Source organism: Suillus subalutaceus, assembly GCF_016647625.1.
Source record: "Suillus subalutaceus strain FC151 chromosome Unknown DFJ58scaffold_23, whole genome shotgun sequence".
In the NCBI taxonomy this organism is placed as follows: domain Eukaryota; kingdom Fungi; phylum Basidiomycota; class Agaricomycetes; order Boletales; family Suillaceae; genus Suillus; species Suillus subalutaceus.
Window position 1 is genome coordinate 298,574 of NW_024540272.1, and position 24,616 is coordinate 323,189.

Here is a 24,616-nt window from a genome sequence, read left to right on the forward strand (position 1 = left end):
AGGCCTTTGTTCTAGAACGACACTTCCATTGCAGCAAGAGATCTTCGAGGTGATTTATGTAGTGTTGTGTCTCGCATTCGGAGGAATAGATTCTGTTTCAGAGCCCTCTAGTCCATCCCTTATATAACTGGTATCTGGCATTGTAAACAACTTTGTGAACAGCAAGCTACTATACACTTAGCACCTGGTAGGACGTGGCCCACAACACCGGGCTCCGAGACCCACTTGTCCAAAGGACAACATGTGAGCAAGAGATGAGGCGCGTGATATCATGGAAGAATCAATGACTATGACTTCCCAGATATCACAAGTACCGGTATCGATGGACTTGAATGTTTGTATAAGGTCAACCCAAGGGGATCAACAACCTCGGAGTCCTCGGATCCACCTGCAGATTATCATATTAGGGTCCATTCGTGTCAAGATCTAACACACTCTAAAACGTGTTGAGATGATCTGGCAATTCAATTCGTGAGGAATGAGAGTCATTGAAGATACTTAGCTAAGTTTCCTGCGGTTCCGTCACCATCGCGGGAAACCCAAATTCTATGACAGCACGGGTCAGTTGGTGTGTCACACTACTCAGTGACTAGACTTTTTACCTTTGGTCATCATTCTCTCGCCTTTGGCCGAAACCCGCCGGCCCATCCTTCACGCCTATTTGCAATAGCTGGTGACGAGTTCCCAATGCATTTGATGGCCGTTTCATTCGCTAGAACAATTATGAGTAAGGGCAGCACGAAGTCTTTGATGTTATTGTTACGCCCAACGCGGTACAACACTTTGTCTCCTTAATTGTAGTTAGCATTACAACGCATGATCGCATGAAATACAAATTGCTGGCGCAGACTCCAGACGACAAATAGCACCGGCGATGCGGGGAATACTAGTATAGGCTCATTGCTCACGAAAGTGGAGAGTTTGCAATCAAGTTTTCAATATTGGCAAACCTCAAATGTATCTATGTATCTATCCCAGTCCCTTAGCCAGAATGAATGCAATAGGGAGGCACAACGACACCTCTGTTTATGTTGGAAAAGAACCGAGAGTAAACAAGGTCTGCTTCTGCTTTCCCTTCCCCTTCTTCCCCTTTCCACTAGCAATTTCTTCAACAGCACTCTGTTCTTCCGGAATCGGAAGTACTGCCCCCGCTTGCGGTGCCACTGCTTTTCCAAGCAGCAACAGTCGGAACAGCCTCACCAAGAATGTTTCTTAGAGACTGATTCCCGCTGACCAGTGATTTCATACGAGAGTTACCAGACGAAGGCAGCCCTGGGAAAGCAGCGGATGTAAGCGACGGCGGCGGCGGACCTTTCTTCGCAGCAGCGCGTTGCTGTACTACGGGGGTCGGTACTGTTGTCGGTGCTCGGGAACCTGTGCTAGAAGATCCAGAACCAGAAGCCCACGGGGTGCTCCGTTGTGGTTGGCGGAACGCAGGAGTTGCAAGAACCGAGAAACTATCTGGCGGTCGTGGTGTCGGAGTAGGAGCGGAACCAATGCGGGATGAAGAAGATCCAGCTGCCTGTGCAACGCGATCCCACACCTGTCTCGAAGATTGCGATGAAGACCGCGTGGCAGTAGCATGCTTCACGTTCAAGACGCGACCGGATGCGATACTGGCATAGCCTGACCCCACTTCCTGAGGTACTAGATCAGGAAACTGCTGACGTTGCTGCGATCTCGCTGTCAGATCCACCGCGGCACAAATACAGCGGTTGGCAAAATACCTCAATTTTGAAGCTGTTCCAAGAGGAGAGCAGATTAGACTTTTTCTCTTCTTCCTCAAATAAGTCGACAATAGCATTGACAATACCCGCAGTATCATCTAAATTTCTGTCAAGAACGTTCCATATCGTCGAGATGAGATCACGGGCGGTGGATTCGTTGAGTCGGAATCCTCGGACAGCAGCTTTAGCAGCGAGCACTGCAGTGATGGGGTTTGGCGCAACAGATTGTAATCGTGAAATGAACGCCGCATGACGCCTATACGGAGTGAGAAAAAAATTCAGAGTTCCTCACAAAATTCTTACTGAGCAACAACAGGATCGACCTCCTCCCCGCTTCGCTGTGGGGATGGCGACGCCCGTCGGCTAGGTCCAGACGACTGCGGCGTTTGTACCCCATTAGGCGCAGGAGAACTGCTAGTCAGATGGCCACCAAATGCTTCCCTGCGCCGTGCCACTGCCCTAGGCTGCGCAGCAGGCGGCGGCTCATGTTCTCGATCTCGATCTCGGTCCCGTCTCCCCCTACGCCCACCACCAGCATCCCCGAACTCAAATTCCGCCTCAACCCGCTGAGTGTTCTTCTTATCCCTTGAAGTCATCTCTGCACCATGTACTTCAACCTGATGCGCCTTGAGGTCGATCGCAGATCCAAACACCACGAATTTTTGAGCTTGACAAGCAGGTTTTGAACACGCAAAATGCCCTTGATCAAAATGTTGTTCCTGACGAGGGAATCACTACAAGTATCAATATCAATGCAGCCAAAAAGATCGTACGAGGGCCTCATAATTTTGAAAGCTAGACAAAACAAACGACGGATGCATCAGCTTAATTTTTCACCGAGCGAATGTCATTAAAAAAAGACTAACTATTGATCTCGTACTTCATTCCGTTTGCAGATGAAGCACTCCTCGTGGCGTTCGCGCATGTGAACATACAACTCATCATCACTGAAAAAACATTCCTTGCAGAACCCGCATAATGGATGCACGCCGCCTTCAATCGGCTCTTTTGTCACTTGTTTATGAGACCGATGCAGCATAGATGGCAAGTGTAAAGGTAGGACGTTGGGGGGGTACAAAGCGTGCTCGTGACTGAAAACCTTCTTGGATCGGATACACAGGTCACTTTCAAGGACATGAAAGGTCTGTGCTCAGTGCGCAAGCTTAAATATCTGATGCACGTACCACATCATCTTCCCGTGTGTACCCCGGACATGCAATTTAAGATCACCCCATCCAGTCCCGGTATAATCGCACTGCGAATCAGGACAATTAAATCGCAGAAGAATAAGCGTCTCTTCCATCATGTCAGTGGACTCGAAGTAGATTAATAACTTAGAGTCTTTGTGCGGGATCATGTCGGGGGTGTAGGAAGAAAAAAGCGCATCGGGGGAAGTCGTGAATATCACAGTTGTTTGGGGTTCCTAGTAAACGCCCCAGCGTCAAACTTCGTAGGTGGGACTAAGAAAAGACAGACGCGCCTTGCAAAATGTGCAATCCAGTTTTTTATAAAGCGCTCTCAAGCGTAGAGCACAGACATGACACGTCCGGTGGTTGCACGCTGATACTGAGTAGTATTTGACGGGCTCTGCGCAGATCCAGCACACCACTGCGTCGTCTGTGGCTTCTGGGGCAGGCGCGACTTCATTCTGGGTTGGCTGAGTAGAAACAGGGTCGGCTGGTGCGGCCGCACTTGAATTCTTGCGGCCTCGGGATTTACCACCTCCGCGATGACCGCCTTGGCCTCTGTGTCCGCCTCGTTTGCCACGCTTGGCTGAAGGAGAAGTCTGAGTCTGGGCCTGAGGCTGGGGAGCAGTTGCTGCAGACATGATTGTATGAGAAGGATTGGAGAAGGATGCAAGGAATGGCGCTGAGCAACTGACCGTTTGCTCCACGAAACGTTTTATCTACACGTGACCAAGTCATGTCCATCGATGACGGTCCCGACGTTGTAACTTATTAAGCGCTCGCAATCTGTGCAAGTGATCAATGATCCCACTACTATACTTACACAAGTAGGAGGTATGCAAAACAGTCCCAACCTAGCAACTGATGTATCATACAGAGCAATAGAACAACCAAGTATGACATCAAATTGCACGCATGGCAAGTGTCCAAACCTATCACTCGACATCACTTTCATCACGGTCACGGCGGGTCTCACCAGTGAGCGGGGTCGTAACAAACCTATTCCTACTTCCCCCACTCTTCACACTCTTCACAGGCGACATCCCAGGTATCCCCAACGGCGAGACCGACCCCAACGGCGAAGTCGAAACCGAAGCCCTAGACCCAATCCCCAACGAATACATCATCGACATCGTCCGTTGACGTCCCAACCCCAGCGAAAATTCTCCAGATCCCACCCCAAGACCAAGGCCCCCATACTCAGGCTGAGGTTGAGGTGTCGAGGCAGGCAACGGCATAGGAATCCTCAACTCTAGCTCCGCAAGCGAAGAAAGCTGCTTCACTGAGGGGGAACGCCTCAATCGCGGAGAAGTCATCACAGAACCGAACGTAGGCGTTTGGGTTGGTGTAGGCGTGGATGAACGAGGGAGGAGGCTTGATGTCCATGCGGACCAGCTCTTGTCTTCCTCTGGTTCCCTCTCCTCGTCAAGCTGAACCTGAAGGTCATGAACTGCTCGCTTGACAACCGCCACATCATGCTGCACATCCCCCAATTTCTTCTCAAGCCTCTCCCCAGCCTTCCTCACACCCTCATCACGCCCATCAATAAATGCACGCATTTCTTCAAGGTCCAAATTCGAATCCGATGAAAGGGACAGCGCACCTGGAACGGTGAGGAGGGTCTCGAAGCCGCGAATGGTGAGCGCTTCATCTGTGATACGGATTTCGAGCTCAACACGGGCGTCTTCGGTGTAGTCGGATATGCGGTCTAGGGCGGTACGGAGGAGGGATTGGGGAGAGTGAGAAGGTGTTGGTGTCAGTGTCGGCGGAGAAGCGATAGCGATGGGAGGGAGCAAGCGTTTGAGGTCTTTGAGTGCGAGAGAGCAGTCACGGAATGCGTGTTGGAAGGCATCATAGCGGTGATTGACTTTGGTGAGGGAGGATAGTAAGGATGGGATTTCATCTGGGATGGAGGGAGATTGTGATGAGGGAATGATGGTGGCGGTTAAGTTGTTGGGTTCATTAGCTGGAGCGACTGCTTGAACTTCTGGAGTTGGAGCAGCTGGAGTGAAGAAGACACCAGAATCTTCGTTTCTTCCCAAAAATTGGTTGGTGGGACTTTCTTCTTTTACTGCAAGATTCGTTAGGGGAAGGGGTAGTGGGGTATCCTTAGTATCCCAAATTCCATCGGTGTCATGCCCCATAGTCGACTCATTCACAGAAGCCAAAGGGTTGCGCTCCCCAGCGGGGGTCTGAATCAGATCGAGGATTGAGACTGCAGGCGACGGACTTGGTTCGACGGGTAAATCGAGAAGCAGCTCCGAAGTGCCAGGCGTGGTGTCGCCTACGACGGGTAAAGTTGTACCTTCAGTATCAGGTGTTTGAACGTGCAATTTAACTTTTTGAGTATCCGAAATTCCATCCATGTCAACAGGCTCCATAGTCAGCTCATTCGCGGAAGCCAAAGGCGTACGTAGTTCGGCAGACTGCAGCAGAATACACGCCTCTTTCTCAGTGGGGGTCTGGGTCAGATCGAGGGTCGGGACAGCAGGCGACTGGCTTGATTCAGTGGGTATATCAAGAAGCAGATGTGAAGTACCAGGCATGATGTCGCCTATGACGGGTGCAGACGTACACCTGTTGTCCTCTGTTGGGAGACTTGGAGGAGGTGTAAGTGCTTGTGGAGAAGCGGGTATTAGATCCTGGGTATGTGAGATATCAGTGTTCGTGTCTTGTGTATGAGCTGGCTGTTCTGTAACATCAATGGGTGTTCTTCCGACCGCAATGATCTGCTCGTGGACAACCCCGTCGGGGGACCCTATGCCCCAAGAAAGCCTCCGCTCAGCAGCGACCCTTCTTCCAACTTCCACCCCAATTTCTTCACTCATCCTCATCACGGCGTCCTTAGCAAGAACTAATCTCCCCAATACACCAGTAACCAAACTCCCATCCCCCAAAGCCACTTCCGCATCCAGTGCCATCAAAAGACTCTCCGCACCGTTCACAGCCAGCTCAAAAGTTGCATACGTCTGACTATCTGCGTCTGTGCAGCGGTGTATACCTTCTTGGGCTCTTCGAACCCATCTGCGTAGGGCTTCGCCGAGCGCTTCTTCCCGTGCGAGAAGGGCAAGACGCAGTGCAACCTCCCTCCTCCGCCCATATGCTTCCCTGGTGACTTCTTCGCCGAGTTCTTCTAAGGCGTCGCGAAGACGTGCGTTCTCGGCCATGTGAGCATGCATCCGTGCTTCGGTATCGTTGATTGTGGATTGGAGAGTATGTTGGGTGGATGCGTGTCGTGTTTGGAAAGTCGTGAGTGTGGATTGAAGGGCATTAGTCTGGGACTGCGAAAATTTCCTGTGCGATGTTCGAATTTGTTGAAGCAATACATGTATGAGGCACGTACATGTATCGGGAGACCATCTTGGCTGCTGTGGTATCGTCTAGCTTTAGTGCCTCTAGTTCTAACTGCGCTTTTGCGAGGTAAGCACGGTCTTGAGCGGCTGTTTTACGCTCTGCATCGAGGATGCTCTCCAAATTCGCGATCTCATTGCGTAGCTGGGTAATGCTAGTTTCTCGTTTCTCGATCTCGGAAGCAAATTCAGTTATGAGGCGATGCAAGCTTGATTTACCCTCATGGAGCCCTTCGACGAGAGTGAGAGAAGATGCAGACGCAGACGTGTTTTGCAGTACTGCACCCCCATTACCAAGCGAGCTCTTCCTGCCATCCAAACTGCGCACGAGATCAGCATACTCGTGCACCACGAGCTCTATGAGCCTGCGTTCCTCCTCTACAGCTTGGAGACGCGTTTCCAAGCCACGTTCGCGGACTTTACCTTCCTCTTCGCGGGCACGAGCACTTGCGGCGAGTTTATAAGCGCCCCCTGCGTCGTAGCGTGCTTTTTGGGCTTCGGTACGGGTGTTTACGACTTCGGCTGTCCTTTCTGCTAATGCATGTTCTGTGAGGTCAAGTTTCTCGGAAGAGCGTCTTAGGGCGAGAGTGAGCTCTTGGACGACGTGGGTGTCTGATTGGGAGTTGGGTAATGGGTGAGCGCGGAGGATAGTGAGCTCAGACGCAAGTAAGGAATTTTGTGATTCGAGGAAATGTAAGCGGACGTTTGTTTGGGCTGCTGCTAGAGTGTGACGTTGAAGTTTGAGAGCAGCTTGGTGTGCTTCATGCTAATGAATATGAATAGTCAGTGCAGAGGTATATGAAATGAAAAGTACCTGAAAGCGAGCTGCTGTTTGTCTGAGACTGGAGAGTTCGAGGACGAGTGGGTGCTCGTCATTGAGCTCGTTCTGCTCGATGCTCATCGTCAGTGACAGTGACAGTCCACTCGGTTGCAGTCGATTTCGGCATGTTTACAAACAAAGTACAACAAGAATGAGAATTTGAAGAGGCCCTTGACCTAGCCCAACCTAGACCTAGTCATCTCTGCTCGCTGCCAGGTGCGTTGAGTTCGTTATATTTTAGCATTTACTCAACGGCAACGGCAGTCTAGTCATGAGCGATCGTATGGCAGCTCATGCTGGTCCTCCTGGTCCTTCGAATTATTATCATTACCCTTACGGAGCTGCTGGGCCATTTCCTGGTCAATATCAGCGATATCCTGTCAATGTCAATGTACCAATGAATGGACACATTCACCGACCAATATTTCATCCTCATTACAATTATCATCATCCTCATCCTCAGCCTGCTCCTTATGTTCCAAGGTCTGCTTACTGGCAACAACACAGCCAGCAACCGCTTTCTCCCTTACCAAAACAATTGTCAACTCTTCCTTCTCTTCAATCTAGCGGCGATCAGATCGGAAGTAAAAATATAGAACCCGAGGAGACGCCCAATCCACCACCAACTTCACCTCCTTCATCACCTATGCCTAGCACAGATCCAAAACTAGGTGGTTGGGTTATTTGGTCAAAACGTCCCACGGATCCATCAACAGCTCCTGGTATCATCATCTCTCCTCTAGCTCATCCTCCTCGCGATGTCATTCAATACGCACTCGATATTCCAACACCTCCTCCATCTCCTACACCAGTCGTTATAGATCTATCAGCGCCAACCCCGCCTTCTGATATCCCAGATGGCACGGAATCAAATACGACTCCTCCGCTTTCGACAGCATTTGATACACCTGTGCCCGGCTCACCGGACTCTACTAACACTTCATTTTCTCTTGCAAAAGGCTCCCGAACAACAACCATCGGTGGATGCCACGTCAACCCCCACCGAACCAGAGCTTGAAGCATCATCCCCTGATCACGTAGAGGCACCTAAGCTACCCGAACCTGATTCAGAACCTTCTACGTCCGCTGCTGCGCCCTCCTTACCTGATGTAGAACCTTCTGCGATATCCGATGTAGATCCTTCTACCTCCACTGTTACTCCCATCCCATCTGATGCAGAACCTGCTACTGTGTCCAAGCCATCCAACGCAGAAGCCTCCACGTCAGCCCCTACACCCGCACCCGCCCCAAAGCCCGCCGTATCATGGGCTTCTCTCCTCCGCAAACCCGGCCCCTCCAACCTCCCCGCATCCTCCGTCGTAGGCTTCTCCATCCCCGCCTCCCCTCCCCCAAACCCCGCTTCCACAAAATCCCCCTCCCACCCTAAAAAGTCCGAACTTCTGAATTTGCTCAATTCCGGCGGATCATCCGCAGCTCCCATTCGCATCAGGCCACGCGGCCTTGTCAACTCTGGCAACTTGTGCTTCGCTAACGCGGTTCTCCAGGTCCTCGTGTACTGTCCTCCATTCTGGCGCTTCTTCACAGATCTCGGGCGGTTGCTTGAGCCTACGGAGCAGTCTAATACCCCGCTGGTCGATGCTACTATTCGGTTTGTGAGGGAATTTTCGCCAAAAGAGAAGGCGCCTGTTGAGGGCAAGGGCAAGGGCGTAGAGCGCTATGGATCAAATGGTCTCGTACATGAGGAAGTTGATGAAGATATTATGGATTCGTTTATGCCGACTTATGTATATGATGCTTTGAAGGAGAAGAAGAGGTTCGACCATATGCGCGTGAGTACTCTTTCCTACTTCTTTTGGCGTTTTTGATACTGAGTTGTATCGGCAGGGTGGACATCAAGAAGATGCAGAAGAGTTTCTTGGATTCTATCTCGACACGCTCGAAGAAGAGCTCTTGACGCTTTCCGCGTCACTCACTAACCCCAGCCCAGCTCCAGCTCAGAATAACAACGCTCCAGCAAACAACACACAAGAAGACGGCTGGCTCGAGGTGGGCAAGCGTAATCGCACCGTCATCACGCGCTCCGTAAGGTCTCCCCTTACTCCTTTGTATCCATACTCACCTTTCCTAGACAAAGACAGCCGACTCCCCCATGACCCGTATATTTGGCGGCAAATTCCGCTCCATCCTCCGCGTACCACACCAAAAAGACTCTGCCGTTGTCGAAGACTGGCGCTAGTCTGCGGTTAGATATCCAAGTTTGTCATCTCGCCATCCCTTGGAAGCTCACTGCTGACCAAATTGACATTGTACAGCGCGACACGATTCACACAATCAAAGACGCCCTAACGCACATCTCCACTCCCCAATCCGTGCAAGTCACTTCCGTAACCCGCCCCGGCGCCACCCTTGACGCTACTCAACAAGTGCACATCGAGTCCCTCCCTCCGATCCTCATCCTGCATCTCAAGCGGTTCTTGTACGACGCCAATAAAGGGGGCGTTGCAAAAGTTGGGAAACAGGTTGGGTTTACGCCTGAGCTGGAGGTTGGAAGTGAGGTGATGGTACAGGGGAGGAAGGTGAATGGGACGAGGTATCGGTTGTTTGGAGGTGTGTCTGTTTCTGTCTACACTCGCCACAAGTAACCTTACCAACTCATGCAGCGCTCTACCATCACGGCCTCTCGGCCTCAGGCGGACACTACACCCTCGACGTCCTTCACCCCAATATCGACATGTCAACTCCACCTACGAAGGCGCGCGAGGGGTGGATACGCATTGACGATGAATTGGTTTCGGATTTGAGAGCCGAGGATGTGTTTGGGGGCGTAGAGAAGGATGAGACGATGAGGTGTGCGTATTTGTTGTTTTACAGGAGGGTTGGTGCGGGGAGGGGTTAGGGTTTTGGTTTGGTTTAGTAGTGGTAGGTGTAGGTAGCGACAGTACTAGTACTAGCGCTAGATTTTGTCGCTTTGAATGTGATGGGTTTTTTGTTTGGATCGAAATACATTATGTAATATCCGAGAATCCTAATTAGTAATTAGCGTCTTGATTCAAAGTTTCTCTCCAGCTTCAACTGTCGCTATCTTTGCATCCCAGATTTTCAATGAGGACTTCTCGTATCCGCCCGTCGCAATTTTTGTACATTGCGTCGAGCGTGGTACGAGGATGGTCTCGTCGTCCTCTACATCGCACACTTTTGCCATCCCCTCCTCGGCATCCGCTCATCACCGTGACAGCCCGTCTGTTCTACTTTCTTTGTCCTACCCCCTCCGATCTGCGTGCCGCTCTCCAAGCTCAGACTCGAAGAAAGCCATCATAGGACGATCCATCGACGGGCAGCGGTAAGATGCCTTTGATAACACTGCAGCGTCCTAGTTCAATCTTTTGATCAGGTGTTTTCGCTGACCTATCTTCGCAAAGGCAGGGGACGAGGATTTTTACTCAGGGACTCACCTAGTCACTAGGAGTGTGCAAGATGATATTAACTTTTAGCCATCCAATGAGTTCATCTCTCATCCACTTGGAGGAACATGACCGTGCGCAGAAATAAAAGATATCCGCAAGATGAAAAGCTGCGATGGAGTCATCTACAGTGGGTTTCGACGCGGGACGTCTAACTCAACATATCGTCGTGGCCCCTTCTATGTAGATCGTTTTCTTCCAATGGTTATGCATTGTATGTCCCGCTTATCTGTTCTTTGATGTCTTAGGCCTTCGTGACAGTACTGCAAGGCTTCTGTGAGCAAGTGAATGAAGCCCATAAACTACTGTAACTGAAACATACACCGAGCATATAACATGCTTATACATACAGATATTGGTTCGAATTGTGATTTGTACGAAGTTGTTCCGCAAAGGCTATACACGTGCATGCGTATAGTGCGTAAAAAGAAGGGTATGTTCATAATGAGACATCTAGCTAAAAGATTTAATGTTTGGGCGTTTCTTTACTGCTGCATATACTTACTATCCTTGGCACTAAATTGACCAACAATACTGGAATCAGTGAATAACCTAAAAGTACATCTGATATTTTGCCTCACCGTGGTGTAACAACTTCCTGCTATGATGATAGGGGACTTAGTGATCCTCTTTGTGGCAAAAACACTTTCGCCAGCGGGCTCCACATCGATAACAGAAGTGGGTGGAGCAGCGACACGTGATGTGGCTGCACCCATCTGTACGTTCGATGATCGCCCGGCAACCAGGACACGACTGCCAATTTTTATCATCTGCAAGTCTCTTCAAGTCTCTTTGCAGTCCTGCCTCTACGCATTCCTCTCCTAAATGTCTCCTATTCTTGCATGCAAGACACATCGCGGTGCCACACATACGGCAAGTCATGTTCGTCTTGCGAGTGTCTGAGGAGCACAAGAATGCAGAGCATTTCTGATTCGCGCAGTACACTCGTGTAGTCGGCGGGACCGAATATTCCACAGTCTTGGCACGAAATCCTGTCTGCAGTGGTTTAGGTAATTGTCGATCGACTTTCTTGGCCGGCATTCGAATCTGGCAACACTGCAAGGGATACAGAGATTCGTCTTTCATGGACGCCTTCGCGAAATTCGCTATGCATTCCCGGCAATAGTGATGAGCACATGGCGCACGGAAACTTTGCTTTGGTGGGACCTTATCCCCGCAGGCAATACATTCTACTCTATTGCAGCGGTAAGGCTAGTAATGGTTCAAGGTTGGAAGGCTCACGGAGTTTGATCTCGTTTCAGAAACTTGATAAAAATTTGTGACAAACAAAATGTCGCTTTCCTATTTTGTGGAGCTTTGTTCCACTCGTCATTCGTGCAATCTTGTGTACCACTATGAATACAATGTTATAGGTCGCCAGATTGCTTAGTGGTCTTCTCTGTCAAGAGATAATCGCTCACGTCACACACCATTTCAACTCTGGAGAACAAGGAGGTGGAGTACAGCATGCTTGGGCGCTGGGCGAGACGTCCGATAGGGGTGTTCCACTTCTCGTTTTGGACTCGTCAAAATGGTTTTCGCTTGTCATGGATTGAGCGAGTCGTACTGTAGCGTGCGAGGCAGCCTCCAGGTTGCTGCTGGTTATGGCAGCCATTGGTGTGTTGCGTCAAGAAGGACCAAAGGAGCCTTTATGGGAGCGGTGCATCATTTCGCTTCAACATACAAGGCAGGAGCCTTGCGCCCACGGCAAGTGCTAACTATAGATCCAGGGCCAGACTGAGATAACACATACATCATGATTGTCCCAGGCGATAATACTCCGGCGTCTTTCTGACAGTGGTCACCCGTCGCGAATGATCTGTTTTACCCGTGATATGTGAATCTTCAACCCTGCTGCTTGAAACTCCAGAAATCCAAACCTAGTACTCATACAAAAGGTCTCGACTTTTGTACCTTACTACCTGAACCTCATACTAATATTGCTATTCTCAAAGACGATTCACTGAACATCGCCTACATACCAAGGCTTGGCAATCTCTGCAACGCTTGAGTTGGCGAGAATTATCAGCATGAAGCCCATGTATTCCAAAGATGATAAACTTACCATCAGATAATTCCTTAAATCATCATGACATTCTTCACAACGTCCGCCGCCACTCCTGTACACCCATCGGTGCACAGCGCACTCATGATTTTCCTGCAACGCTGCCATCCTCTGGTAAACACGGTCCACAAAAATTTCAGGGCGCGCAGCTGCCTCCCGAGCCCCGAATTCATTGTACACACGTCGTTCGGCGTCATCTAACAAGCGTTGATCGTCCCATTGCCGGCAGTCGCAAGTTTTCCACAGTGCTGCGCACAAGTAACAAAACTGCGTCGAGCACCGGCAGGTCATGTGGTAACACCCCTGCCAGAGTTCCACGATAGCGTGGCAACCCGGACAGGTCTGCCATCCCATTTGAGACGCAAGGGACTTGATCGCTGACGTCTGAGCGTTTTCAGCACAATCTTCGTATAAGTGGGCTCGATTCCTGCATGCGGAACACACACGTGTCCCACAACTGCATTCGATCTCAGACCTGCGGCCAGAAGATGATCCCAAAAACTTGGAGCAAGTCTGATTGGGACAGTAGATCCGTGAAGTCGGTGGAGTTGCGAACTCCGCAGATTTGTCCTGGAAATGGGATCGCAAATCCGATGGAAGCAACGGAAGGAAGTTCGCAACGGGGAGAGGCTTCTGGCAGCACCGCACGGGGTAAAGTGTCTCGTCCCTGGTAGATGCTTCGACAAGGTTTACAAGGCAACCTCGACAATAAAAATGAGAGCACGGAGCATTGAATACTTGCGAACGTCTGACAGGATCGCCACATATGATACATTCCACCCTGGGACAAAGTAATATGAGGCCGAGGTAGTGAATTGAAAATTGTGTCTAACCGAGATGGCATCCTATCACGAGCTGAAAGTTGTCCCCCATGGTACGGTAGACGAGAAGATTCACCTAGGTCGTCCATTTCATCTGGGTCTGGCTCAACTACGCCTGTGATATCATTATTACTGGACATAGTGGAGCCAAACTCACTGGAGGGGTCGTTAGTAATATGTAAAATCAAAAATAAGATTTACAAACGACAGAAATCCAGACCATTCAAGTACTTCTTGTGAATGAGTAGGGGTTGGTACATCGGCGCCTCTTTCAAGAGCAAGAGCAAAAAGATGATCATCTTGTTCCCCTTGGTTGATGAGAGACAAGGCACTGAGAGCTGCAGTGTCGGTTTGAAGCGCTTCATCAAGGCTTAGTGCAAATCTGCGGTCTCGAAGTTCGGCCAAGGACGCCTTCAAATTTTCTGCCTGAAAGTTGAATGCAATTTCTTCGTCCGTCAAGCAGGCGTCCTCCCGTAACTTTCCTTTGCGCGATCCTTCGACTTCTTCGATATCCAACAGAGATAGCGCCAGAACGAGGGCCTCTGCCTCGATATCTGGCACGCTGAAACGAGTGTTCATAATGGCTGAAAAGAAAGGGGGAACTTCATCGGCTCCTAACTGGTGCTGGAATATAATCGATTACTAATCAGCGCGATCCATGAACGTTGAACCGGTAAACGGCTATGTAGCAGCTCATACCAGCATAGCAGTCCCCAAGTGGTCTACGTTATACTCTCCCATCATGATGTCTGGCGAGCCACGAAATTCCTGAGTCGACACGAGCATCAAGTGCGCCGCGGAAACAAAACCTGTCTATCCTGACGGTGTCTTTGAGACATGTCTATTGCAGCAACTAAAACAAGGGAAAGTCCTTGTGAAAACGGGAACGTTCCATGGAGATGTGAGCGACAGTGACCAGCGTGGTGAGCATTTGTTTCGCTTTGATATACAAGGTAAGAGCATTAAGCCGCGCTAGGTATGGCCAGACCGAGATATACATTTAGTGCAAAGTGTCAATCTTACCATTAAATGCAACGTCTGAACTCCAATCCCAATTCATGCTCCATGGCACTCATGATTTTCCTCCAACTCCACCGGTATTCCCTGGTAATTGCGGTCTGCAGAAATCGTAGGGCACGCAGCTGACTCCTGAGCGTTTGAGCACCGAATTCGTCACATACACGTCTTTCAAGTGTCATCTAACAAGCGTCGATAATCCCATTAATGCATGCAATTTTTCCACCGTGCCGCACACACGTAACAAAACTGTGTTGAGCAACGGCAGGTCGTATGATGACACCCAGCCTTGAGTTCCACGATAGCATGGTAGCCCGGACAGGTCTGCCAATCCATTCGAGATGCAAGAGACTTTACCACTGAAGTCTGAACGTTTTCAGTACAGTCTTCAAGATGGGTGGGATCGATTCTTGCAGGCAGAGCATACACGTGCCGTGCAACTTGTGCAGGTGATCTCAGACCTGCAGTCAGATAATCAACCTAAGAACGTGGAGCAAGTCGGATTGGGACGGTAGTTCCGTGAAGGCGTTAGGGGTTGAGAACTCCGCAGATTTGTCCTGGAAATGTAATCGCAAATCCAATGGAAATAACGGGAGGACGTTTGCGATAGGGAGAGGCTGCAGGCAACACTGCGGGAAGTGAAGTGTCTCAGGCTCATCCCTGGTATAATCTTCCACGAGATTTAAAAGGCAACCTTGATAGTAGCAATGTGAGCACGGAGCATTGTCATGGAATGAAAACTGTGTCTAACTGAGATAGCATCCAATCACGGGCTGAGAGCAAGGGTAGCAAGATAGTAGTCGTCGTCTAGTTCAAGTTCCCCTTGGTTGATAAGGGCCAACGTGTCGAGGGCCGCAGTGTCTGTTGGAAATGCTTCATCAAGGCTAACTTCGGGAAATCTGCAGTCTTGACAGGCCTGCTTCAAAGTTCGGCCAAGGACAAACTTCAAGTTTTCCGAGCCTGAATGTGAAATGCAATTTATTCGTCCGTCAAGTAAGCGTCCTCCCGCAATTTTCGTTTGTCCGATCCTTCTACTCCTTCAATATCTAACAGAGATAGCGCCAGAACGAGGGTCCCGCCTCTATATCTGACACGTTGCAACAGGTGTTCATAATGGCTGAGAAGAAAAGGAAATTATTATCGGCGCCTAACTGACTGCCAAAATAGATTACATCAGCGCAATATTCTCACAAGTTGAAGTGCGCTCATGATTTCAGGTGACCGGTACACGGCTAGCAATGTAGCATCTATCGTTTTCTCATATCACTGTGGTGGCAGTATTTAAGTGGTCTGCATTATACTCTCCCTTCACTATTATGATGGCTGGCAGAATTCCTGAGTCGACACGGGCACTAGTCATTAAGAAGTGCTCCGCGGAAGCAAAACCTGTCTATCATGATGCTGTCCTGGAGACACGTCCACTGCAGCAACTAAAACAAGGAGAAATCCTTGTGAAAATGGGAGCTGTATCGTTCAACCATCGAGACGTGAGTGATGTGACCAGCGGTAGCGTCGCCTGCGGCAAGAATTCGTTGCTCACCCAAACGCCCCGACAGCTTTGGATGCGCCTTGGTCAATACCCAGGAATCAACTTTGGAAGCACCTTCGGTGCTGATGGAGCAGGTGTTATTGCAGTCATAAATTGAGATGAGGAAACTGAGAGCATCAACCCAGGCACGGTAGTTGCATCGGCAGATTTAAATGATGCACTCCTGAACAAACGCGTCTTCCTGACACCCATGCGAGGTTGGGAAAGCAAGCAGATGCGCCAGAAACAGAGTGGGTTACATATTTTTTTATTGACATTGGCTCATACAGCAGAAGTTTCGGAATCCTTGGAGGTGGACGCAACCCTCCGTTAGGAACGTTTGCCGAATACGTTGTGGTGGAGAGAAATCAGGTTATTCGTTCTCCAGATCATCTTGATGACGTTCAAGTCTCGGCTTGGCCTCTTGGTGGCCTAACTGCTTGGAGGTACGTTTTTGTCGCGATCCCGTCTTCGTCCTATCACTGAATGTACTGTTCAGGGCCGCGATTGTCAATGCTGAAGCATCGAAAGACCAAAATATTCTTATTACCGGAATCGGTGGAGGAGTGGCGCTTCTTGCCATGCAACTATGTCTAGCCAAAGGCGCTAATGTCTATGTTACGAGTGGTAGCGAGGAAAAAATCCGAAAAGCAGCTGCTCTTGGAGCCAAGGGCGGAGTGAACTACAAATTAAGTAAGGATTCACAATCTCGAACCACTCGTCTTGGAGGTTCAAACTATCTCAGAGGATTGGTCATCGCATCTTGCTGCCCTTCTGGCGAAAAACAGCGGAAAATCTGCAAAGATTGATGCAGTTATTGACTCCGGCGGCGGAGATATCATGACACAAGTGAACAGCATCTTAAAACTGGGCGGCAAAGTCGTAGTCTATGGGATGTGAGCGAAGGAGGTTCGTTTCTTGAAATGTCACTCAGCATCATTACAGGACCGCAAATCCCCAAATCAAGTTCACCATGCGAGAAGTGCTCAAGAATCAACGGCTTATCGGTAAGTTTCCCTGCCCTACTTGAACACCAATATTGAATGTGTGGAAGGTTCGACGATGGGCTCCCTCAAGGATCTCACAGACGCAACAACGTTTGTGTCAGAGCATCGCATTGTCCCAGTGGTATCCCATGTCCTCGAGGGACTTGAAGCTGCAGAAGAAGGCTTCGAGCTCATGAAGCGCGGGGATCAGTTTGGAAAAATTGTCGTTCGGATTTTTGACAAGGTCAATGCCAAGTTATGATGATATTGATCGGATCTGTCAATCGCAAGTCCACATTGCCCTATTCAGACAACTCTACGTCTCGATCTCGTTTCTGTAACATAGTCTTAACTTTGTCGAGATGTGCGTAGTCCAACATCAAACTTGAATGGTATACTTTTCTACTTTTATCTGAACTAGCATTTTCGGTTCTTACCTTTTGTACATATCTCTTATGCGTGCGCCCCAGTTCTGCGTCCCGTCAATTACTTGATGTAAATATTAATGCGGTTTTGGATCAATTGCGGATCGACGATCTCTCGGATGGTATATTTTCTCACGGCTCGACTTCCATTCATTATTAATGACGACATCCCTATTACTTCGGGTCACCTCAACGAAGCCGGGACAACTTGTCATTCCCCATCTTGCGAAATGTCTAGCACGCCAATTCTTATTGACACAATCTCAAACTCTTCGACACTCTCCCGATCCAACCATGAAGAGAAAACAGAACGTGAGTGATCTGAGTCATTTACACACTTCGGAACAAACGGACCCATCGGGATGTACTTAGCAGGTGGCATGCATTCAGGCTGTTCGGCACGACCCGTAGACGAGGATGACGACCTTACAATCCGTCCTAGACGCAAACCGCCTCCAAAAATCCCCAAACAACACGTCATTACAAACACAATCACATCCTACCTATCCAAGTCCGACAGTCGTGAAGAGGTGGTCTCGGTCACGATAAACATCTCACCGGAGGTGTCTTTCACTTTGCACAAACCTCTCCGCAATCGATCATCATTGGAAGTAAACGCATGCGAAGCTATACAAGACTTAATGGACGCACACGAATTCTTCAAGATTATCATAAACCCACAGACGGAGAATTACAAAGACGTACTTCCTTTCCTCATCACGAGAAGAAAGAAGTTCTTCAAGAAACGCCTGTGGGTCGTACGAGCTACGTTAAAAGCCATGAACGGGGAATGGAGTACCCTCGGTACCTCCCCTTCGATCCACGAGGAGTTTTCGAGTTTTAGCAGCATCGCGTGCTTGCGGTTTGGTGCGCTGCCACCTGTGGACGTGCTCATTAAGCTGTCTGTCGAAATTCAGACGTGCGCGCGCGTCAACATCGATGCAGTGCCAATGGAGCGGCTGGTACAGATTTTTGAACGTATATTTGAGGACTGTCATCTGCTTTTGCGGTCGCGCACAGTTGCGAAGGCGGCGCCGAGGTCAGGGGCTGCTGCTGCGAAGTCCGCTATGGAGAGATTTCTACCGCTTTCGGGAGGCGTCGATTATTTGATAAAGTTTTGTAGGAATACTTTTCCTGGTCCAGAGGTTCGTTATCAGTGGACAGATAGGGGTCATTTCGAGGATTAATCCGGGCTGCATGGTAGTAATGGGAAGGACAACATAATCTGTAGCAATAGCACGAAAGCAATAGGTACTTTTTAGACACAATCATTCTTGTAGGATACCTTGTATTACTGTAGTATTTCATTCAATTCGACACACCCTTGTGACTGTGACATTTGAACATGAAAATACGGTCATACGAAGGGATCGCTCTGTCGGAACCTGGAGATCCCGCAAAGGGATGCACTAGATATGTACCCCTCTCCTATCGGGTCACACTCACAGAAGCCACTCCGTAGATCCAGGAGCCTGAGTGATCAAACTAGAGAGAGTTGCCACGATTTGGCTTGTCACTAACTCCGGATCTCTTCCACCAGTGCATTCAAGTTGGCATCGGCATCTTATCAGTGCCACCTCGCAGACTGCCCGGCACCCATTCCAAAGCTCCCTGGCATGACTCACTCCCAGCATGTCTTCATAGCAACGAGGATTGATGCACGTGCGATGCAGATCACTGGCGACGAGTTTCGCCGTTTCATGGGTATGGGACGCAAGGAGTTCAACTTTGTCATGCTTCACATTACATGCCAGCGAGCAATGTCAATGTAAGGCTGAACTCTACTAAGTAGCAGACTTAATGTATCACTATGCCATGGACTGGTGTCAATTTAAGTTTGACTGCAGTTTTGCAGTCGCCCCCCCTTACGTCTCTCGTCTCGCTTCGTTCAGCGACTGGGCGGACAAACTTTGGCCATGACTGCCGATCAAGTGACTTGGGCATGGGCAAATCCAAGTGGCAGACGAAAATTCATCCGACGAGGTTCTGAAGTTCAAAACAACGTTGTACAGAGGAGTCGAAAGTGTTGCGTATCCTGTAGAGCACATCGAGAGCCCCATCGCCTCACTGAACGATCTTTCAAAACTTGCCCCATAGCCGTCCGAGATGGAGGTGCCGCGCCACAAGTAGCAATGCAACACCAAATATAATGCTGCCACCTGGGCAATGTCAATGTTCGCTCAAATATCGCACTGTGTCATAAACCTGCCTGAATAATAACCCGCATCGACGAACCCTCCTGTCGCGGTACAAATCGCACCTGATATCGGAGGACCTGCAATGCTTCCGAAACCAGTGAGGGACACAAACATCCCCACTCGACGCCCCTGCGTCTTCCATTTCCCCCATTGCCACGGCAGGTACAGAGTACAGAGATATGTATGCTCCAATAGAGAATCTGGATGGGTCAGGCCGACTGGCAGCTAGCGGTGAAAAAGTGCAATGCATACCCGTGAATGGTGGCTATTGCAATCAGCTGGTATTCATCTTTAGCAAATGGCCAAGCGATTGTCGTGATTCCCGTAATAGCAGTAAAAACTATTATGGTGTTGAGTGCGCCTGTCAAATATCAACTGATATTCCCATAAGTCCACAGCTGTCGAGTCCTACCAATTTTATCTGCCAGCAGTCCAGATGACACACGTCCAAAAGCAGATGCCGCATTGGCAATCGCAATTATATAGAATGAAAAATCTTTCGAGACGCCAATTGCTACGGCGCTCACAGAGATGTATGTTAACTCTGATGAAACCAAATATCAGGAGCCACAATAATAGTCACAATGGTCGTACCTGTATAAAAACCTAAAAGTATGATAGTTGCTGAGATGCAATAGGTGGAATATGCTTTGTCGCGGAATGCTTTGAGGTTGAAGAGTCCACCACGAACGTTGACGGGCGGAAGCCGCCGTTTAAGAAACTGGGAAAAATGCGTCGGTCACGGAGATGTCCTCAGGTGCTAACGACATACTATGTTGGCCATTCCCCATTGTAGCCGCCAGAGTGAGTCCAAATACACGAACTGTCCATCTAAACCTGAAAGCGTATGAATATATATGATTTGCCTCATGACCGATTAAACGAACTCACCCAATTAACGGAATCAAATTTTGTGCCGCTACAGGAAACACGATGCTGCCGAGGGCAGATCCAACGGCGGTGATAGACAAAGCAAGGCCACGTCTCTTGGAGAACCAATGTGACACGATGACGATTGCGGGACTAAATACGAAACCGCAGCCCATTCCCAGGCCGACACCCTGTGTCAGGAAGAGCTGCCAGAATTGAGTACATTCCGCGGTTAGGAAAGTACACGCGACGAGGACGCAGCTAGCGACGAAGAATGGTATTTTGAAGTACCCCAAGTCAAACAGTCGCCCTGTTGCAAGTGACGGAAGGCACACAAGTGCATACTAGCAGCACAAGTGAGCTTAGAAGGCTTGCAAGAACCAGAATTAGACACGCCTGCGTAGAACCTATCCATGCTCTAGAGAGTGCAAGAAATCAGCTATCCAACGTTGGCATCAAACAGACCCAGTACCTTACATAGTTGAAGGTGGAGTGTGAGGCAGAAGATTTTCCTGGTAATACTCTTGGAAGACCTGAAAGGCGGAAATTTGTAGGAACTGTAAATACGTCGGGACAAACCTTACTTACACCCCATGAAGTTAAAAAACCAAACCTAGTACAACATTCTTGAGTCATCGTAGTGTAAAAAAATTAGGAATAGCTTACGTAGAGAATGTAACCAATGCAGTACTATAATCCAAAGACCGTCAGTGACTATTTCGATCAAATGAATTTGTACTTGCGCAAAAACTGCAAGCCATGCCCTTATTCCTCCATCTGGTGCTTCACTAAGATCCGTTTGAAGTTTCCGATGAGAGGTTTGTTCATTGGGTATTTCCTGGTCGAAGGCCACTCCTGTCTTCTGCGTATCGTAAGACAAGCTATGTTGGCTTCCAGACGCAGGGTCGATGCCCTGCAAGGCCTCTATGTAACTTGGTGACTTCTCGGACATAGCACCTTTCTCCTGGCAATATGGAGAGAAGTAGTCAGAATTGACAAATGGCTGGGGGGGGGGAATGCAACTGTACTTGTATGTGCAAATATATAGTATTCTCCGCGACACGGAGCTCCTTCTCATAGCCATTTGCAAAACCTCGAGTTCATGAACCGTCATTTGATGGCGCTGTGATTACAAGGACCAAAACATGCAATTGGACTTGCTGGCCTGTGCTGGTGGAGGTGAGGAATCCGAGTCAAGCCGTAGCGCGTGGCAGGCAGGCTCGCTGTACTGCGTCATATCAGTGGATTTGAGATTGTAACCATGGGACTGCAGAAGAAAGTAATTCTGCTCAACGAAATATGGTACTTTGTGAGTAGTTGCGAGAACAAAAGGAAATGTTTGTTTTATTGAAGCAAATAGTTTTGGGTGGAGGTCCCGGAGGAAGCCCCGACTCAACGGGCGACCCAGGTCACCTGGCCCCGATAGCCGCGATCCCAACCTGTGCGGTGAGCTCTCGTGACCTAAGACTACGTCAATCCATGGATGTCTGGACCTCTCGCCTTTATCATATGATTCGACTGCGCAATGATATCGTCGCACAACGACCGGACCCAGGTCCTTTGGAACACTTCTACTTCGTTTCAATGACCCGGTCTTTGTAAATTCTAGATTTCGTTCTAAACCTGAGGTTCGGCCAAGTGGAATTGATATATCTAGAAACTCGTTCCAAACCTGTAGACACAAGTCAAATAAATTTTATAATCTTGCTAAACTTTAAACATGGCATACAACATCGCCGATGAAAACATGCTTTCCCTTGCAACTTTGTGTGCAGGCACAGCAGACGAAGGCTGCGTGAAGGGTGGGGACATGACCTGATTTTCGACGATATCGCCACTGTCATCATCGACAGTTCGGGTAGGGATGGAATACTTGGCGGCATACCATAGGCTGACCGGGCAAGAAATGAGTTGGATGAGGGCCTGATGGTAGCATGCCATAACCAAGCGGAAGCGAGGGAAATGCGAAGGGTTGACCAGCAGGCTGCATGACAAAAAGTTCGGGGCTTTGTAGGAAGTTAGAGAGACCAGTGATATGTATATTGAATGTAGACGCACGCATTATATCGCAAAGCACATAGCGCACCATCTACATCCCGAAAGACAGAAAAACGGACCTATTGTGCTCGTCGGCAGCTCAAGTGACATTTGCACATGGTGCAGAATGCAGCGTACACCTGAAACGAACGCTGATTATCTGGGAGACCTGAACATACAAAAAATATTGTTTCTTATCCTCGCCGCATCACATGGAAATGCGCAGTAATCACCCGGAAATATAGAAAGATGAACCTCTTGCATGGTCGGGAGCACGCATGGTGCATGCACGGTGCAGAATAAAAGATTGTGTGAGCGGTGTGCTCTAGATGATTGTCGCGGACATTGGAATTTTGTCGTTTAGAACGACGATCTGGGTGCGTTTGACGTATGGAGTTGGAAATTGCTTACGTTTGACAGCGCTCCTCGGCATTTGGAACGCATATCTGGAATTCTAAACGGGAAGTCACCCAGTAATTAATTAAGGCAGTCGAACCTGAGGCCTAGGCAGGTTTCCAAAATATCATTGGGGACCAGTTCACGAATCACGATGCCCTCTTTTTTTAGTAGCTCAGGCTATTGAAGTCGCCACAATCATCACCTTGGTAAACATTGTTACAAATCATGTTCACTTGTATCGTTACACCAAGAAAAAGTATCATGAAACTCCTGGATAATAATATAGATACATGACATATTTTACCATCGTCGTTTCCCAAATCTCGCTACCCATGTCTCCGCACTGACACTCGCACTTCCAGGTAGATATCTCTTTCTCTCAAATTCCTTGTCCTTGTCCAGCCCCTCAAACATTGGCGTATCCCCCAGCCAATCAATTCTCTTCAGTCGGTTGTCCTTGTCCTTCTCTTGCCTCCACTTTGCAGCTTTCTCGATTACTTCCTTCCGTGTCTTATCAACAGCCACAATTGCCCACTCCGCGTCTTCGATGTACCTTTGTAGCTGTTTATGCAATTCCTCAAAGATCGCACCGCATGTGACTACAGACCCAGCAGGCGCAAGGACGATGAATGACCAAGGGAATGCCTTCGAAATGATGAGAATCTTGTACGTGGGCACCTCTAATGCTGGAGCGCCGTTGATTTGTTGCCATGTAGCTGGCGCGATCCCTTCCTGCGCGGGCTTGCGAATATTGTAGTGCATGCCTGATCCAACTCGAAGTGTGGAGTTGAGGTGGTTGGGTCTGATACTAAGCGGGTGCGCAGAGAGCATGTCAATATCACATAGGTGAGTGATGCAGATTGAAGGGCACATACAGTTGAATCTGTGCCATCAAGCTGGTTGATACCGCTGGTTGTATTGTCCTTGCTACTGGTCGTTTGGTCAACCAACGATTTGGATTTGGATTCATAATGAAGTCTGGTGTTTAATCAAAATACATGCCAGGGTATACTTTATAGGTTTGTAAGGGCGTCAATCTATACGAAAGAACTGTCACTGTAACTCCCCAAAGTGTAGGTTTCCGCGAGTCTTCCACAGCACATTGGAAATGAGTCGCGTCATAACAATGAACAGAAATGACTTTGTGCGCTGCAATTACTCATATCAGAGGAAGCGAATCAAAGAGGCTAAACGAAGCTGGGCTATTTGCAAGGCGGTAAATGCTGTAAAGTGCTTGACTTCAAGTTTAGAGTGACAGCACACACTGCCGGCCACCGCCCATAGCTGAATCATTCGAAATCGACGGCGAAGGCGCTCAGAGGCAATGTAAGAGATGCTGAATCACTTAGGCGCGTCGTCGACAGGCAGTCCGTGGAACTCGGTTCATTGATTCCCGCTGGATCCCCAGGTCGTTCAAGAATCTTCGACTTCGTCCATTTCAGCACGGGCTATTGTCACTACCACGTTATGCTATGCGCACACGCAGTTTTGCTTGACTCGGGAACGTTGACACGGTCTGTGAGTACTTTGTTCGAATGCTTTGCGCCATGCTTCACGGTGTTATGCATGTTATGTCTGACACTAGATGACATGACGCAGTGCTGATTTGAAATGTAAATAGGAGAGGCAGAACTATAAATGCATAGTCCAGGTCCGCGACAGACACGCAACCGCTTTTCGGCCAAATAGCTTCGTATGACTTTAAATCCAATACAAAACTATAGCCACAGTGCAGTCCTCAGTGCCTTGCGCGCATAGATGAAA

General features: G+C 49.0%; 9 protein-coding genes across 9 annotated transcripts; 3 read left to right on the top strand and 6 right to left on the bottom strand.

The window, feature by feature from the left end:
* Nucleotides 1-602: 602 nt before the first annotated feature.
* Nucleotides 603-3,622, bottom strand: DFJ58DRAFT_774056 (uncharacterized protein). Its single transcript, XM_041389360.1, has 7 exons — nt 3,208-3,622; nt 2,912-3,150; nt 2,608-2,851; nt 2,031-2,446; nt 1,728-1,983; nt 1,114-1,672; nt 603-1,089 (listed from the first exon to the last, which is right to left on the bottom strand). The coding sequence occupies exons 1-7, from the start codon at nt 3,553-3,555 to the stop codon at nt 983-985; spliced, it is 2,169 nt and encodes a 722-aa protein (XP_041246844.1). The 5' UTR covers nt 3,556-3,622; the 3' UTR covers nt 603-982.
* On the bottom strand, nt 3,495-7,198 carry DFJ58DRAFT_774060 (uncharacterized protein). The gene is made up of 4 exons (XM_041389361.1): nt 7,079-7,198; nt 6,258-7,030; nt 3,610-6,208; nt 3,495-3,545 (listed from the first exon to the last, which is right to left on the bottom strand). The coding sequence occupies exons 1-3, from the start codon at nt 7,163-7,165 to the stop codon at nt 3,850-3,852; spliced, it is 3,219 nt and encodes a 1,072-aa protein (XP_041246845.1). The 5' UTR covers nt 7,166-7,198; the 3' UTR covers nt 3,495-3,545; nt 3,610-3,849.
* Nucleotides 7,199-7,282: 84 nt separating this feature from the next.
* Nucleotides 7,283-10,048, top strand: DFJ58DRAFT_774068 (uncharacterized protein). Its single transcript, XM_041389362.1, has 8 exons — nt 7,283-7,567; nt 7,592-7,624; nt 7,652-7,994; nt 8,044-8,874; nt 8,930-9,127; nt 9,174-9,263; nt 9,358-9,652; nt 9,706-10,048. The coding sequence occupies exons 1-8, from the start codon at nt 7,356-7,358 to the stop codon at nt 9,939-9,941; spliced, it is 2,238 nt and encodes a 745-aa protein (XP_041246846.1). The 5' UTR covers nt 7,283-7,355; the 3' UTR covers nt 9,942-10,048.
* A 727-nt stretch (nt 10,049-10,775) lies between these two features.
* On the bottom strand, nt 10,776-12,215 carry DFJ58DRAFT_774071 (uncharacterized protein). Its single transcript, XM_041389363.1, has 4 exons — nt 11,937-12,215; nt 11,749-11,859; nt 11,088-11,701; nt 10,776-11,040 (listed from the first exon to the last, which is right to left on the bottom strand). The coding sequence occupies exons 1-3, from the start codon at nt 12,119-12,121 to the stop codon at nt 11,125-11,127; spliced, it is 873 nt and encodes a 290-aa protein (XP_041246847.1). The 5' UTR covers nt 12,122-12,215; the 3' UTR covers nt 10,776-11,040; nt 11,088-11,124.
* Nucleotides 12,216-12,434: 219 nt separating this feature from the next.
* On the bottom strand, nt 12,435-14,227 carry DFJ58DRAFT_905130 (uncharacterized protein). Its single transcript, XM_041394938.1, has 6 exons — nt 14,092-14,227; nt 13,651-14,016; nt 13,598-13,625; nt 13,526-13,548; nt 12,572-13,399; nt 12,435-12,512 (listed from the first exon to the last, which is right to left on the bottom strand). The coding sequence occupies exons 1-6, from the start codon at nt 14,176-14,178 to the stop codon at nt 12,456-12,458; spliced, it is 1,389 nt and encodes a 462-aa protein (XP_041246848.1). The 5' UTR covers nt 14,179-14,227; the 3' UTR covers nt 12,435-12,455.
* A 1,403-nt stretch (nt 14,228-15,630) lies between these two features.
* Nucleotides 15,631-17,445, top strand: DFJ58DRAFT_774080 (uncharacterized protein). The gene is made up of 8 exons (XM_041389364.1): nt 15,631-15,896; nt 15,966-16,032; nt 16,084-16,192; nt 16,234-16,383; nt 16,437-16,630; nt 16,683-16,833; nt 16,883-16,944; nt 16,992-17,445. The coding sequence occupies exons 1-8, from the start codon at nt 15,726-15,728 to the stop codon at nt 17,183-17,185; spliced, it is 1,098 nt and encodes a 365-aa protein (XP_041246849.1). The 5' UTR covers nt 15,631-15,725; the 3' UTR covers nt 17,186-17,445.
* Nucleotides 17,446-17,495: 50 nt separating this feature from the next.
* On the top strand, nt 17,496-18,597 carry DFJ58DRAFT_743799 (uncharacterized protein). The gene is made up of 2 exons (XM_041387276.1): nt 17,496-17,660; nt 17,721-18,597. The coding sequence occupies exons 1-2, from the start codon at nt 17,579-17,581 to the stop codon at nt 18,533-18,535; spliced, it is 897 nt and encodes a 298-aa protein (XP_041246850.1). The 5' UTR covers nt 17,496-17,578; the 3' UTR covers nt 18,536-18,597.
* An 830-nt stretch (nt 18,598-19,427) lies between these two features.
* DFJ58DRAFT_725035 (MFS general substrate transporter) lies at nt 19,428-22,406 on the bottom strand (the record flags this gene model as incomplete). Its single annotated transcript, XM_041385169.1, has 14 exons — nt 19,428-19,507; nt 19,554-19,587; nt 19,659-19,746; nt 19,799-19,907; nt 19,959-20,090; nt 20,141-20,267; nt 20,371-20,383; nt 20,438-20,760; nt 20,811-20,834; nt 20,894-20,949; nt 21,005-21,029; nt 21,083-21,106; nt 21,156-21,380; nt 22,302-22,406. The coding sequence occupies 14 exons, from the start codon at nt 22,404-22,406 to the stop codon at nt 19,428-19,430; spliced, it is 1,365 nt and encodes a 454-aa protein (XP_041246851.1).
* Nucleotides 22,407-23,099: 693 nt separating this feature from the next.
* Nucleotides 23,100-23,614, bottom strand: DFJ58DRAFT_680862 (uncharacterized protein; the record flags this gene model as incomplete). Its single annotated transcript, XM_041383210.1, has 1 exon — nt 23,100-23,614. The coding sequence occupies one exon, from the start codon at nt 23,612-23,614 to the stop codon at nt 23,153-23,155; it is 462 nt and encodes a 153-aa protein (XP_041246852.1). The 3' UTR covers nt 23,100-23,152.
* Nucleotides 23,615-24,616: the final 1,002 nt, after the last annotated feature.

Excerpts from the sequence above, each read along its gene's own strand:
- DFJ58DRAFT_774056 (XM_041389360.1), bottom strand. The coding sequence starts at position 3,555 with ATGTCTGCAGCAACTGCTCCCCAGCCTCAGGCCCAGACTCAGACTTCT. Across the intron at positions 1,984-2,030 it reads GTCGATCCTGTTGTTGCTCA|GCGTCATGCGGCGTTCATTT; the intron begins GTAAGAATTTTG and ends CACTCCGTATAG. Across the intron at positions 1,090-1,113 it reads TTCCGGAAGAACAGAGTGCT|GGGAAGAAGGGGAAGGGAAA; the intron begins GTTGAAGAAATT and ends GCTAGTGGAAAG.
- DFJ58DRAFT_774060 (XM_041389361.1), bottom strand. The coding sequence starts at position 7,165 with ATGAGCATCGAGCAGAACGAGCTCAATGACGAGCACCCACTCGTCCTC. Across the intron at positions 7,031-7,078 it reads AAACAGCAGCTCGCTTTCAG|CATGAAGCACACCAAGCTGC; the intron begins GTACTTTTCATT and ends CATATTCATTAG. Across the intron at positions 6,209-6,257 it reads AAGATGGTCTCCCGATACAT|GAAATTTTCGCAGTCCCAGA; the intron begins GTACGTGCCTCA and ends AACATCGCACAG.
- DFJ58DRAFT_774068 (XM_041389362.1), top strand. The coding sequence starts at position 7,356 with ATGAGCGATCGTATGGCAGCTCATGCTGGTCCTCCTGGTCCTTCGAAT. Across the intron at positions 7,995-8,043 it reads CGACAGCATTTGATACACCT|GCTCCCGAACAACAACCATC; the intron begins GTGCCCGGCTCA and ends CTCTTGCAAAAG. Across the intron at positions 9,264-9,357 it reads ACCAAAAAGACTCTGCCGTT|CGCGACACGATTCACACAAT; the intron begins GTCGAAGACTGG and ends GACATTGTACAG.
- DFJ58DRAFT_774071 (XM_041389363.1), bottom strand. The coding sequence starts at position 12,121 with ATGGCTGCCATAACCAGCAGCAACCTGGAGGCTGCCTCGCACGCTACA. Across the intron at positions 11,860-11,936 it reads TGTTCTCCAGAGTTGAAATG|TGGTACACAAGATTGCACGA; the intron begins GTGTGTGACGTG and ends TTGTATTCATAG. Across the intron at positions 11,702-11,748 it reads CTGAAACGAGATCAAACTCC|AGTAGAATGTATTGCCTGCG; the intron begins GTGAGCCTTCCA and ends CCGCTGCAATAG.
- DFJ58DRAFT_905130 (XM_041394938.1), bottom strand. The coding sequence starts at position 14,178 with ATGCTCGTGTCGACTCAGGAATTTCGTGGCTCGCCAGACATCATGATG. Across the intron at positions 13,626-13,650 it reads CTCTTGAAAGAGGCGCCGAT|AAGTACTTGAATGGTCTGGA; the intron begins GTACCAACCCCT and ends CTCATTCACAAG. Across the intron at positions 12,513-12,571 it reads ATTTAAGGAATTATCTGATG|CGTTGCAGAGATTGCCAAGC; the intron begins GTAAGTTTATCA and ends CGCCAACTCAAG.
- DFJ58DRAFT_774080 (XM_041389364.1), top strand. The coding sequence starts at position 15,726 with ATGATGGCTGGCAGAATTCCTGAGTCGACACGGGCACTAGTCATTAAG. Across the intron at positions 16,033-16,083 it reads CTTCGGTGCTGATGGAGCAG|GCACGGTAGTTGCATCGGCA; the intron begins GTGTTATTGCAG and ends GCATCAACCCAG. Across the intron at positions 16,631-16,682 it reads CGGAGTGAACTACAAATTAA|AGGATTGGTCATCGCATCTT; the intron begins GTAAGGATTCAC and ends AAACTATCTCAG.
- DFJ58DRAFT_743799 (XM_041387276.1), top strand. The coding sequence starts at position 17,579 with ATGTCTAGCACGCCAATTCTTATTGACACAATCTCAAACTCTTCGACA. Across the intron at positions 17,661-17,720 it reads CCATGAAGAGAAAACAGAAC|CAGGTGGCATGCATTCAGGC; the intron begins GTGAGTGATCTG and ends GGATGTACTTAG.